This window comes from Pezoporus wallicus, unplaced genomic scaffold (genome assembly GCF_028554395.1).
Source record: "Pezoporus wallicus isolate ANWC-B61680 ecotype Strahan unplaced genomic scaffold, APGP_CSIRO_Pwel_v1 scaffold_3294, whole genome shotgun sequence".
NCBI classification, from domain to species: Eukaryota; Metazoa; Chordata; class Aves; order Psittaciformes; family Psittacidae; genus Pezoporus; species Pezoporus wallicus.
The window spans coordinates 15493306-15503540 of record NW_026635478.1 but is presented as its reverse complement, the minus strand read 5'-3'; the positions used below and the strand labels follow the sequence as shown (position 1 = coordinate 15503540).

The following is a 10235-nucleotide window of genomic DNA, read 5'->3' as shown; positions in this document are numbered from 1 at the left end:
ATCAGAGAATTTCACCAAATCACTTTGGAGAGCTGAGATTTTTACACTGTTGGGAATGTTGGGTAGTTAGTTTGAGGGAGGGTCTTTCTTTTTTCTTCCTGGAAATCCCCTTAGTTTGGAGGTTTCAGTTTGGTTTCTCTTATCTAGAAATCAAATAAACCTTTAGACTCCAAAATGATTTATTCTTCAGGAATTGGGTGATTGTGGTTATTCGGTATGTCAGGAGCCTCGCATGGGCTCTTCTACAGCTCATCTACCAATAACCTCATACTCCCTAAACCCACCATCTAAGTTCCCAAAACCATGTCTCACAAACAACATATGGATCACATCTTCCTCCACCTCAAATCCAGTCCTCCTTAGACCCACATGCAGGGAACATGTCCAAGGATTACAAAATTAACAGCTAAAAAGCTCCCTGGGGCAGTCAGAGCCATTAGGGATTTTGCCAATCCTGAGACTGTCTTTCAGCTTACAGAGATTTCAGAATTTGGAAGAGGTAAAAAGTTGAACTTTATATACAGTCCAGTATAACAATTTCCAGCAAAAGTATCTTGAAGACCAACAGTTTAAAAATAAATAAATATCTATAAATAATAGGCATTCTAGGAAAGCTCTGCTTCCGAAAGAATACTTGAAAGAATATAAATATACATTCCATGTAATCCAAACTTCTTTACTTGCCTTTCCAACTTTTCCCAGGCTTTCTAACCAGCATGTAGTCTCTTAAATGTGTTTGGTTGTTGCTCACACTACCAAAATCCCACAGAAATCTCCAATACTATTCATTATTCATACTGGTAAATCTGAAGTTGGAATCACAAGATATTTCTGGACACAGACCCAGACAGCACTAGCCCTGTGCCTTCTGTTTTGGTAGTGTCACAGTGTCAAGTCAAACCCAGACATTGTGAACTTGTTGACTTTTGGGTATGAAAGCTTTGCTCTAGTTGTTGATTGTAAGATTCACCTACTTGGGAACATGCAGAACAAATGTGGGTACAAATATACCTAATCCGTATGGCTTTTTTTCCTTAAACTAACTTCTCTCTCACTTTTTCCTTTGGACAAAACTTTAGCAACTGTCAGGGTGGAGTTTCAGAAGTGTTTTCAATAAATAAATCACATTGTTTTCCAAAAGTTCATTTTCAAAGCTGGCAAAGCCTTGAAGCATATTTTGGAAGGAGATCTGTGTTTCTAATGTGGTAGGTAAACTTGGCTCTAGACTTAATTTCACAAATTAGTCAACAATTTGATACTTTATACCTCATAGCCTTTGATAGCATGCCACTTTTATAATTTGCAGATGCTTATGGAAGTCTGGAGATGCGATTATTGAAACCAGCTGTGCTGTGATAGAAGATGTTATGTCTTGTACACATGCCACAACAGGTAGCATCCAAGCTGCTGTGGCTGCTGCCCAGCCCAGAGCAGCACTGAATTCTTGAGCATGTCAGCACTGGTGCCTCTTGGCCTGGGGACAGGCTGCTGCGAGTTCCCCCGGTGCTGGTGGTGGTGATAACCTGACAGCAGTCACACTCACTCCTTAATGGGCTGGGAGGTGCACAACAACCTGTGCACAGGCCAGGACACATCTTGGTTTCCAAGGAATTATGAACAGTAAAAAATGGAATTGTTCTAGGTAAACAAGGTTGTGTTTGACCCTAAACACTGAGTTTCTTTTATTTGTTAATTTACCATAGAATCATAGAATGGTTTGGGTTGGAAAAGACCTTAGGATCATCTAGTTCCACCCCTCCTACCATGAGCTACCACACACTAAATCGTGTCACCCAAGACTCTGTACAATCTGGCCTTGAACACTGCCAGACATGGAGCATTCAGAACCCAGAGCCCCTCTTCACCTTTGGTTTCTGCAGCTTTCTAGTGCTACCCTAATCATTCCAAGTGGAAGTACAGGCATGAAAGAAGATTCCAAAAGGAAATATGAGTAAAGCCTGAACCACGTACTCCTTCCTACAGGAGTATCCTACCTCACGGCTCAAGGGTAGCTGGATAAAGAAGTTGCAATTTACATGCTTTTTCTGTCACTTACTCTCTCCCCAACTTTCTTTTTAAGATTATATAGATGCCTTCTGAATTTTGTTTCCTCAACTAAGGAAGGATATTTTAGATTTCATTTTCAAAAAGTGCATCTCACCCTGCCTTCTGAGCACCATGCCATTTTAGGATCTCTCAAGAGTGGGAGCCGAAATTTGCCAGTGACCTCTAAAAGAAGCCACTTGTAGATCCTGGAATGAAAGCTTTGTAGATAATTTCAAATTTATGGGACTGCAAGGTAATGACTTTTATTTTCCATAATCCAAGACAGATTCTATAATAAACAGACTCAGCTTCTTCGTGGAAAATTGCACACCTCCACCCCAAAATACTGCGACTCAGAAGAAGATAGTATCAAACCAGCAATTTATTGTGTAGTAAACACCCACATCTTGAACTCTCTCTGATCTCTGTTACATCAGCTCAGGGCTAATTAACACGGTGTAGGAATCCATGGCTACAAGGGAGAGAAGCAGCAGGCAGGATAACATACAGGGACATAAGCAACTGAGTATGTTTCAGAGCCACTGCATTTTCTGGGAAAATACCCTGGGCTCCAGGCCCCAGGGTAGGTTTAGGTCATCGTTTACTTGGTTCTCCTCCTCCCAAAATAGTGCCTGTAAGCAGCAGCATAGCCATGGCGAAAAGCATACAGTTCACATGGGTAGTAGTCCTCGCACATCTCCCTCTGACGTTCGTAGGGCGCTTTACTACGTTCCCTGATCCTGCAAAAGTAGGAGAGATGAAGGGTAAATGCTGTCCTCTTAAAAATCTGTCTATAGCCCATTTCTGGCCCACAACCCCCTATAAGGGTCCATAACGAGATTCCATCATCCAGCTGCAAAAAGCTCCTCATACCATATTCTGTTTTCACCACACACAGGGGAGCAACGTGACTACAGCAGGAACATTTTGCCTCTGCAGGCAACCTTTTATTTCATGGCTAACTGGGGTAGTGGGGAGAGGGAGGTTGCTCCTGCCTCAACTTGGAGAGGAGTCCTTCTTTGGCAGTACCCCCAGCTTGCTGCCTTCAGCTCTTCTGCTGTTCCCCAAAGCCATGCATGGAACAAAAAAGCCCTGAAAAGTCCTGCAAAGGGGCCACCAGGTACTGTGGAGAAGTGCCTTGTTAAGAGATTATTTCTGTGCTTCAGCCTTTACTTTCGCAAGCCCTGAATAAGGCATGAAACTGCCTATATTTACATTTCATAGATGAGGCAAGGAGGCCCCCAGATGGCTCTGTGATTTAGAAAAAGCTGTGTTAATTCTGCTTGAGGTTTGAGGACTAGAACAAGATCTCAAACTGAGCTGTCTTTCTGGCCATCCGACACTGATTTCCTCTCCTTCTGTTTCCTTTGAACAAATTAAGCAGAGCCCCTCCAGCGTATTACATGATTTCAAATGTAAGGACTTGCTCTCTACGATCTCTAGTTCCAGCTTCTCCAAGGGATGAGGGACTTCACAGACACCTCACATTGAAGAAAGGGACTGAGGCTTCTCAGAATTACTATGGCTGCCACCCCTGGTACCAGCCTGTGCTTGGCAAGGAGATACCTCTTCTCACTCTCATCCTTAGTGTCCTGAGGCTATAACATACCTCTCCTGAGTGATGGCTTCTAGTCTCGAGTCAGCTTGTATGAAGTCATTGGCCCTTCGCCTGTTGATGAAGGGATCTGAGAAGGCAAGGGGTTATTTAGAGTAGATTGACACTTTTTCAGGGCCGTATTTCAGCCAAAGCTAACTTCCACATCTATAATAGGCTTCCTGTCAGCTCTCCCATGCACAATGAAACCCAGAACCTTTTAATACTCCGTGTTGTGTACCCCACTGCTTTGCTCACAGGCCCTCCCTCCCTCTGGCTTCTGCAGCCTCTATGAAAGTGCACAAGCTTCTCCTGCTCTGCTGTTAGTCAAGCCACCCAAGGGAAAGCTACTGCGATTTTGCTGCCACAGCTCCCAAGTGAGCAGAGCTTGGACAGAAGGTAGGTGCCAAGCTGCACAGAATATGGGAGGTCTGGGCACACTCAGCATCGGGAAATTGCATGTAGAAACAGGAAGAGCCTGGGTAAGTTCATCTGTTTCTGAGGTTCGGTAGTCACAGAGCAGTCTGTGTGGCAGTTTTAGACTGAGGTGTCTGAAGGTCCCTTCTGCCATTTTTGGGAAACACCACAGCCCTATTGCAGAGTTCAGGAGGTTCAGGAGCCTGTGGATGTCTTTGGTATTTTCTCCCACATGTGCCTTTGTGCTTCTGACTAGCTGCTTTGTGAAGTCCTTCTTCCAGATGGTCTAATTTCTTTTTAGTTTCAATCCATCTGTTTTCTAACCTGTCCAGGATATTGCTTGTTCCAGACTGAGACTCTCCACCCTTTCATGCTTTTCCTGTGACTCTAATGCTCTCTTTCAGCTGAAGGATCTCTCCTGCTCACACATTCCACCTGTTTCTTCCAAGGTGCTGCAAGTAAGTCTCTGCCTGTCCTTGGAGGAAAACAAGTCATGTCACTGGCTTCTGCAATACCTCTTCCCATGCTCATCCTAGCGTTTTTTGAGGAATGTCCTTTTCTAGTGGGACTTAACCTATTTTAGGTGCATGCAGCAGGGGTCTAAGCTCATGACTCTTCATTTTCCAGTTCTCATATTCTTGCAAAACAATGAAATGCATTTGTGCCCAAACATGTAAAGTCTTTTTTAATCCTTTCTCTTTTCGTCCTGAAATGCCATCACGTACTAAACTCTATTTCCCTGGCCTGAGTGGTTTCACATATTTAATCCCTAAAGTAAAATACAAGGAAATGGTCTTGAAGATGTCTGTAGCCCACTTCAAGTTTAAGAAAATAGTAAAGCAGTCTCTTACTGAGATACTCATGGGATTCCATGCTCTCATGGGACTCTGGGGAAAGAAAGATTAAAACATATGGTAAGATACTGTACTGATGGGATTCAGAGTCTTTCACACACGGCAGATCAATCTTTGACACACACAAACCAGAGAAACCAGGTTTTAGGGCATCTGTTTAAGAAAAAGAGATCAGTGGTGTGACGTAGTATTTATATAATGACTTTACGGTGTTTAGAATGGAGCTATCTAGTGTCATAGGCAGGACTTCAAGGCTCATGATTGGTCTTCAAGTGTGTGATTCGCCAGCATAGCTCCTCTCCTTTGTGATCCTGACAGTGCAGTGGACAGGATACCTGTTTAACTTTAAAGCCTGCATGTGGTCTTAGGGAATGGATCAGCACAGTGAAATGTGCTTGACTCTTGCATGAAAAGGCATCTTAATTCCATCAGTGTGCCGCATAGGAAAAGGGGGTTGATATTAGAAAAGGAGAAAGGGTAACATCCCAATTCAAAAGGAAGAATTAAGAATAACAACTCTTACTGTAGTGCAGACAACAGAGAAACAGAAAGAGGATCAGCCTTCAAGGTGAGCTGGAACAGAAAGGAAGAGGCTGAAACATCTTGGACCACAAATCACATTAAATAGAGCTGACAGCTCTGGAGCAGGGCTAGGAGGATCTGACACAAGGGCAGGAAAGCACTCAAGAGATCAAGTTAAGGGGAAAGAAAGCACAAAGTTGAATAAAAAGCATCTGTATAGACCCAAAGAAGTCTGTAGGTTTGGAGCTTTACTCAGTGAAAAAGGTCACCTACCATAGCAAGTAGCAGCCATCACCAAGACAGCCAGGAGCGTAAGGATGATAAGAGCACGCATTGTGCCAGTGCAAGGAGGAATCTCTCACTCTGTCTTTCTTGCTGTGTCACTCTCTTCCCACTGAGGGCAGCTGGAGATCCTGGGCTGCCTGCAAAGTTAGAACTGGAATGTTTACTATGAAAACAGAGCCAGGAGGAGGCCATGAAATAGCCTGGGGAAGGCAACGTCTGGCTGGTACACACTCTTTATGGACCCATAACAAAACATCCTCTATTAGCAGATTGAATCAGCTTCTGGGAAGGAGGGGGCATGCCCCCTTCATCTCCCATTTCAGGGCTGGGGGCCATAATTCACAGGCAAGTATGTCACTCACTAGTCCTCCATAGTCAGAAAAGCTGACCTGAGCAAGTGGAAGGAATTTCAGGGGCTCGTGGGGGCCCAGGGGGAGAGTTATGTGCTGATCCCTAATGTAAATGTTTGCCTTTCTAATTTTTCCTCTGATCTGCCCTCTTTGCCCCCAGCATCCCAAATTTGGATACACCCAGCCCAGACTGTTCTGCTAGCTTTGCTGATGGAGATTTACAGAATGAGGCTTCAAACATTCCCTCCCCACTCAGCCCCCCTCCTTCCAGTTGGCCCTGCTGCAGTCTCAGCCTGCCAGTCATCAGAGGAGGAATCCGGTCCCACTGCCTCTTCCTCTCTCCTACTTTATTGCTCCAGGAATGACAAGCAGCAATCTAGAAGGATCCCTTCTTTCTGCTGAAGGGATCACAATTTTTGCATTCAGATGACAGCAGCACCCAGAGCTCTATCTCTGCAGGTCCTCACTGGAGTCTTGGCCCTACATTGCTCTTCCAGCCCAAGGGACAACATCTTGGTGAAGGCAGAGGTAACTGTATCTCTCAGAATTGCCACCTCTTTAGGGCTAAAAGCCCTTGCCCCACCAGGCACCAACGTCAATGCAAGGAGTTATAAAGTTACCCATCCCTGCTGGGTGACAAGCAAAGGGAAGTAGTTTGCTAGAGGCAAGGCAGGGAGGGAAGATGGGTATCTAGTGCCTGCCAGCTCTCCCTCATGGCAGTGGTGGCTGTGATCATGCGTACTGCCTGGGGATGAGCACAGGGCACAGTAACCATTGTTATGTCTGATCCAAGCTCTGGTGACCTCCTGTTTAGTGCATGTGTAGCTGCAGGAATGATGATTTCTCACTGACATTGTTCAGACTATGTGCACTCTGAGTGCAGGTCATTCCACTCAAGCCAGTGTGGTGCTGTCACTGCTGTCACCTTCAGAGGCTGGTCTGGGGAGTCATGCTGCAGATGACTCAGCCAAGAGTTACAGGGACAGCTAGTCAGAGCCTAACACTTCCCCAGTGGGAAGTAGAACTTTAGTGGAACAAGATTACTCTGGGTTTTACAACTTACCCTTTTGATGCCAAACTCCTGGCCCTTGCCTGAAGCCTGTGGTCTCTGGGGGAGAAACCGAGCAGGGCCTTCAATTTCAAACCAGGGCGAAATAGTTGCTTTTCTTTCCCATTATCCCACCCCAGCCCTGCACCATCAATACCCCTTCCCCCTCCAACCATGTCCTGCCCATTCAGTGCTCACCCTGAGATGAGGAAGAAAACTAGGTTGTGCTGGGGCAAAAGCCCAAAGTCTGCTATAGGCAGAAGGTCAGAGACGTAATGAGACTTTTCTGCTGCTCCTCCAACCCCTGCCATTCCAGTCTCTTTAAGGGAATTCTCTGCTCTGGGATTGTTTGCATTCCATAGAGCCAACAGTTTTGGAGTTAGTATCACATGTGGATTTTATAGGTTTCCTGAATGTCTTGTACACTCTTGGAGCTCATGGGAGCTGCCAAGAAAGGGCAGCTTGAGAGAGAGTCTGGAGGAGAGAACCCAGTAGGAAAGCAGTGGAGCACAGAGAGGAAGATGCTGGAAGTACTTTGGCATGAAGGTGAGGCTGCACAGTGGGAAACTCCAACATGTTTTCCAAACAAACCCTCTTTATTTATCCCCATTCACTTAGGGCAGAGCACTCTGCTCCCTAGAAGACTTCACTCCCGTTTCAGAGGACTCTGATCCAAGACTGCCTGGAGTATCCCCTGCCTTCAACCACAGGAGAAGAGCCACAAACACCATGTTGACCCAAATGTTTCATTTTTCACCACAGAGGCAATGCATTTTCCAAGTATGCTGGTATGACTGAGTATGCTGACTACACAACCCCAAACCAATTAACCTCCTTCTGGGAACACTTTCCCTTGCAAAAGTACATCTCCTTTTTACTCTCTCTATACTCCATGCTTCACCAGCACACAAGTCCCCTCCCCAGCATCAGTGGGCTGCTGCAGAGGTAATACAGCACACAACACAGTGAGCCCAATCCCCCTGCTTTCTAGCAGCATCCACTGGGTAGCAAGTACAGAAAGAGAAGCTAAGATGAATTGTCTGCAAGTGCCAGGGAAACATCTGCTGCCCCCTAAAATAACGGACAGATCAGAAAAGCAGTTCTCTGTCCTGTCTCCTGCTGGAGTGGAGAATCACAGCGTTCTGCATGCCATAGCAAGAGCTCAAAACATTTTGCAGCTGTGAAGCACCAGCAAGGCATCAATAACAAGCAGCCGTCCAGGAAAAGCAAGGCGGTCCCTGCATACTCACTGAGCTGTCGCTTCCCCGCCAGCCTGCAATTCTTGTCTGTGGGGCAGCTCTCCTGGAGTCCTGGTCCCTGGACTGAAGAAGAGGGGCCTTTTATTTATTAGCATTGATCAGTGACTCCTCCCCTCTTCTGTCTCCTACTCTCGATCCACCCCCAGGCTACCACCTTCTCAGTCAAAAACACCTCCTGCCCACAGCAAGGAAACCAACAAGCTCAAGGAACTGAGCCAAGAGGGAGAGGAAAGAGCCAGAGCAGGCACCAGGGGCCATGTCCAGGTTGCCTTTCTGTGCCCAGGAGCAGCGAGTAGGAAGAGGTCTGAGGACAAATGCTAGTCTCTCTCTTTGCAGCAAGACCCCTCTCTCCGCCACCCCTTTCTTCCCTAGCTGTGCTCTAACTACAGCTGCGCTGCTGGCAAGGGCGCCTATTCTTCCACAGGGAGCAGGAGGCCAGAAGCCTTCTCCCATCTCCTTTCATGGTCCTTTTGCAATTGTCTGGTCTCCTCTCTTAATAGCACGCTAATGTCAGACTGAAAAGTCACATAACAAAAGTGTCTGCTTTCGGAGGCAGCTCTGAAACCCCCAAAAGTGACAAACCCCAAGAGGCAAAGAGCTGGCTTATACAAACCCAAGCCTCTGAGATGCACCCTCACTGCTCACAGCAGACCCACAACAGTGCTGGACAACATGTCAGAAAATCTACATGTGCTTGTTAGACTGGGTTATTGGCTTTCTAGCCCTTCCTGTACTTGAACCAAGAGCACACAATGCACCATGCTGAGATGCTGAACCCATGTGAATAGCAGCCCACAGCAGTGCTCCTTCATTCTGCAGAGATCCTGGTGCATGCAGAGCATGGGTGCTGGCACATCCAGTCCTTAAGTAAGGGTAGGCACAGCCCTAGAGACGGAGCTCAGCAGAGGTGAGGTGGAGGTGATGACCAGCTGCAGAATCAGTGGCTTGAGAGATTAAGAAAGAAAACCCATCACATCTATTCACTAACCAAACAGCTGGTGAGTATAGCTTGTCTGGTCCAGAAAAAGATCAAGTGTAGCCTGATTTGTAGGTTGTAAAATTACTTGGTAGCAAAATAAAAATTATAGCATAACTAAGGAGTTAAAGGCCCACCAAATGATTGGAACAGAGGTGGGATTTGCTGCACTTCTATAGGACACTTTGTGACCTTACACCTAACACATTCATTTTTGATCTATGTATTCTTGCCTGGTTCCCAATGAACAGTGAGGGATTCCTGTAGGATCTTTAGCTCCTGCAGTACTTAATAAGGTTCGGGAAGTTCAGACCTACCTGTGGCAACAAAGGTACCATATTACATGTGTCCTTGTACAAGCAGCTGTTGACCCTCAGAGTCTGACAGCAGTAACCTCGAGCTCCTCAAGGTATAGGATGCATAATCATGAGCCACCTTTGGAAAGCAGTGCAAACAGGAGGACAGTTCTTGCCCTCTTTTACCACCCTGAATCTTCAGCCCTGTGACATGCTGAACCCTGTAAGAAATCACAGCCCAGATCTGGTCCTCCTCATCTACCTAGACACTGGAAGAGTTTTGTCCCCAGTGGCATCTCGCAAGTTTTTAGTTAAGTTGGAGAAAATGGGCATTAAAGCCAAAATTGTGAGATGGTAAGGAACCAGGCAAATGGGGCAGAAGCTTGAACAGTGGAAAGAAGAAATGTTGAGGAATTACTGACTTAATTTTTCTTAGGACTAGTTTTACTGAATACTTCCGTTAATGACTGGATTAAAAAATGAATACTTGTTGAGGAAGTTTGTTGATGACACTAAGCAAGAAAGCAATAACAGTGGAAAAGAGGCCTGAGCACTCATACAAGAGGAAAAGGATGACCTAGAAAGCTG

At 45.9% G+C, this 10235-nt stretch overlaps 1 protein-coding gene across 1 annotated transcript; it reads right to left on the bottom strand.

Moving 5' to 3' along the window:
* Nucleotides 1-2410: 2410 nt before the first annotated feature.
* MGP (matrix Gla protein) lies at nucleotides 2411-8493 on the bottom strand. The gene is made up of 5 exons (XM_057429797.1): nucleotides 8367-8493; nucleotides 5707-5855; nucleotides 4909-4944; nucleotides 3656-3731; nucleotides 2411-2786 (listed from the first exon to the last, which is right to left on the bottom strand). The coding sequence occupies exons 2-5, from the start codon at nucleotides 5765-5767 to the stop codon at nucleotides 2648-2650; spliced, it is 312 nt and encodes a 103-aa protein (XP_057285780.1). The 5' UTR covers nucleotides 5768-5855; nucleotides 8367-8493; the 3' UTR covers nucleotides 2411-2647.
* Between the last annotated feature and the right edge of the window lie 1742 nt (nucleotides 8494-10235).

What these genes read in the sequence shown, in the direction of transcription:
- MGP (XM_057429797.1), bottom strand. Translation starts at nt 5,767, where the DNA reads ATGCGTGCTCTTATCATCCTTACGCTCCTGGCTGTCTTGGTGATGGCT. An exon ending in GGAATCCCATGAGTATCTCA is followed by an intron (nt 3,732 to 4,908) that starts GTAAGAGACTGC and finishes TTGCCTTCTCAG; the next exon opens with ATCCCTTCATCAACAGGCGA. An exon ending in GAAGCCATCACTCAGGAGAG is followed by an intron (nt 2,787 to 3,655) that starts GTATGTTATAGC and finishes CTACTTTTGCAG; the next exon opens with GATCAGGGAACGTAGTAAAG.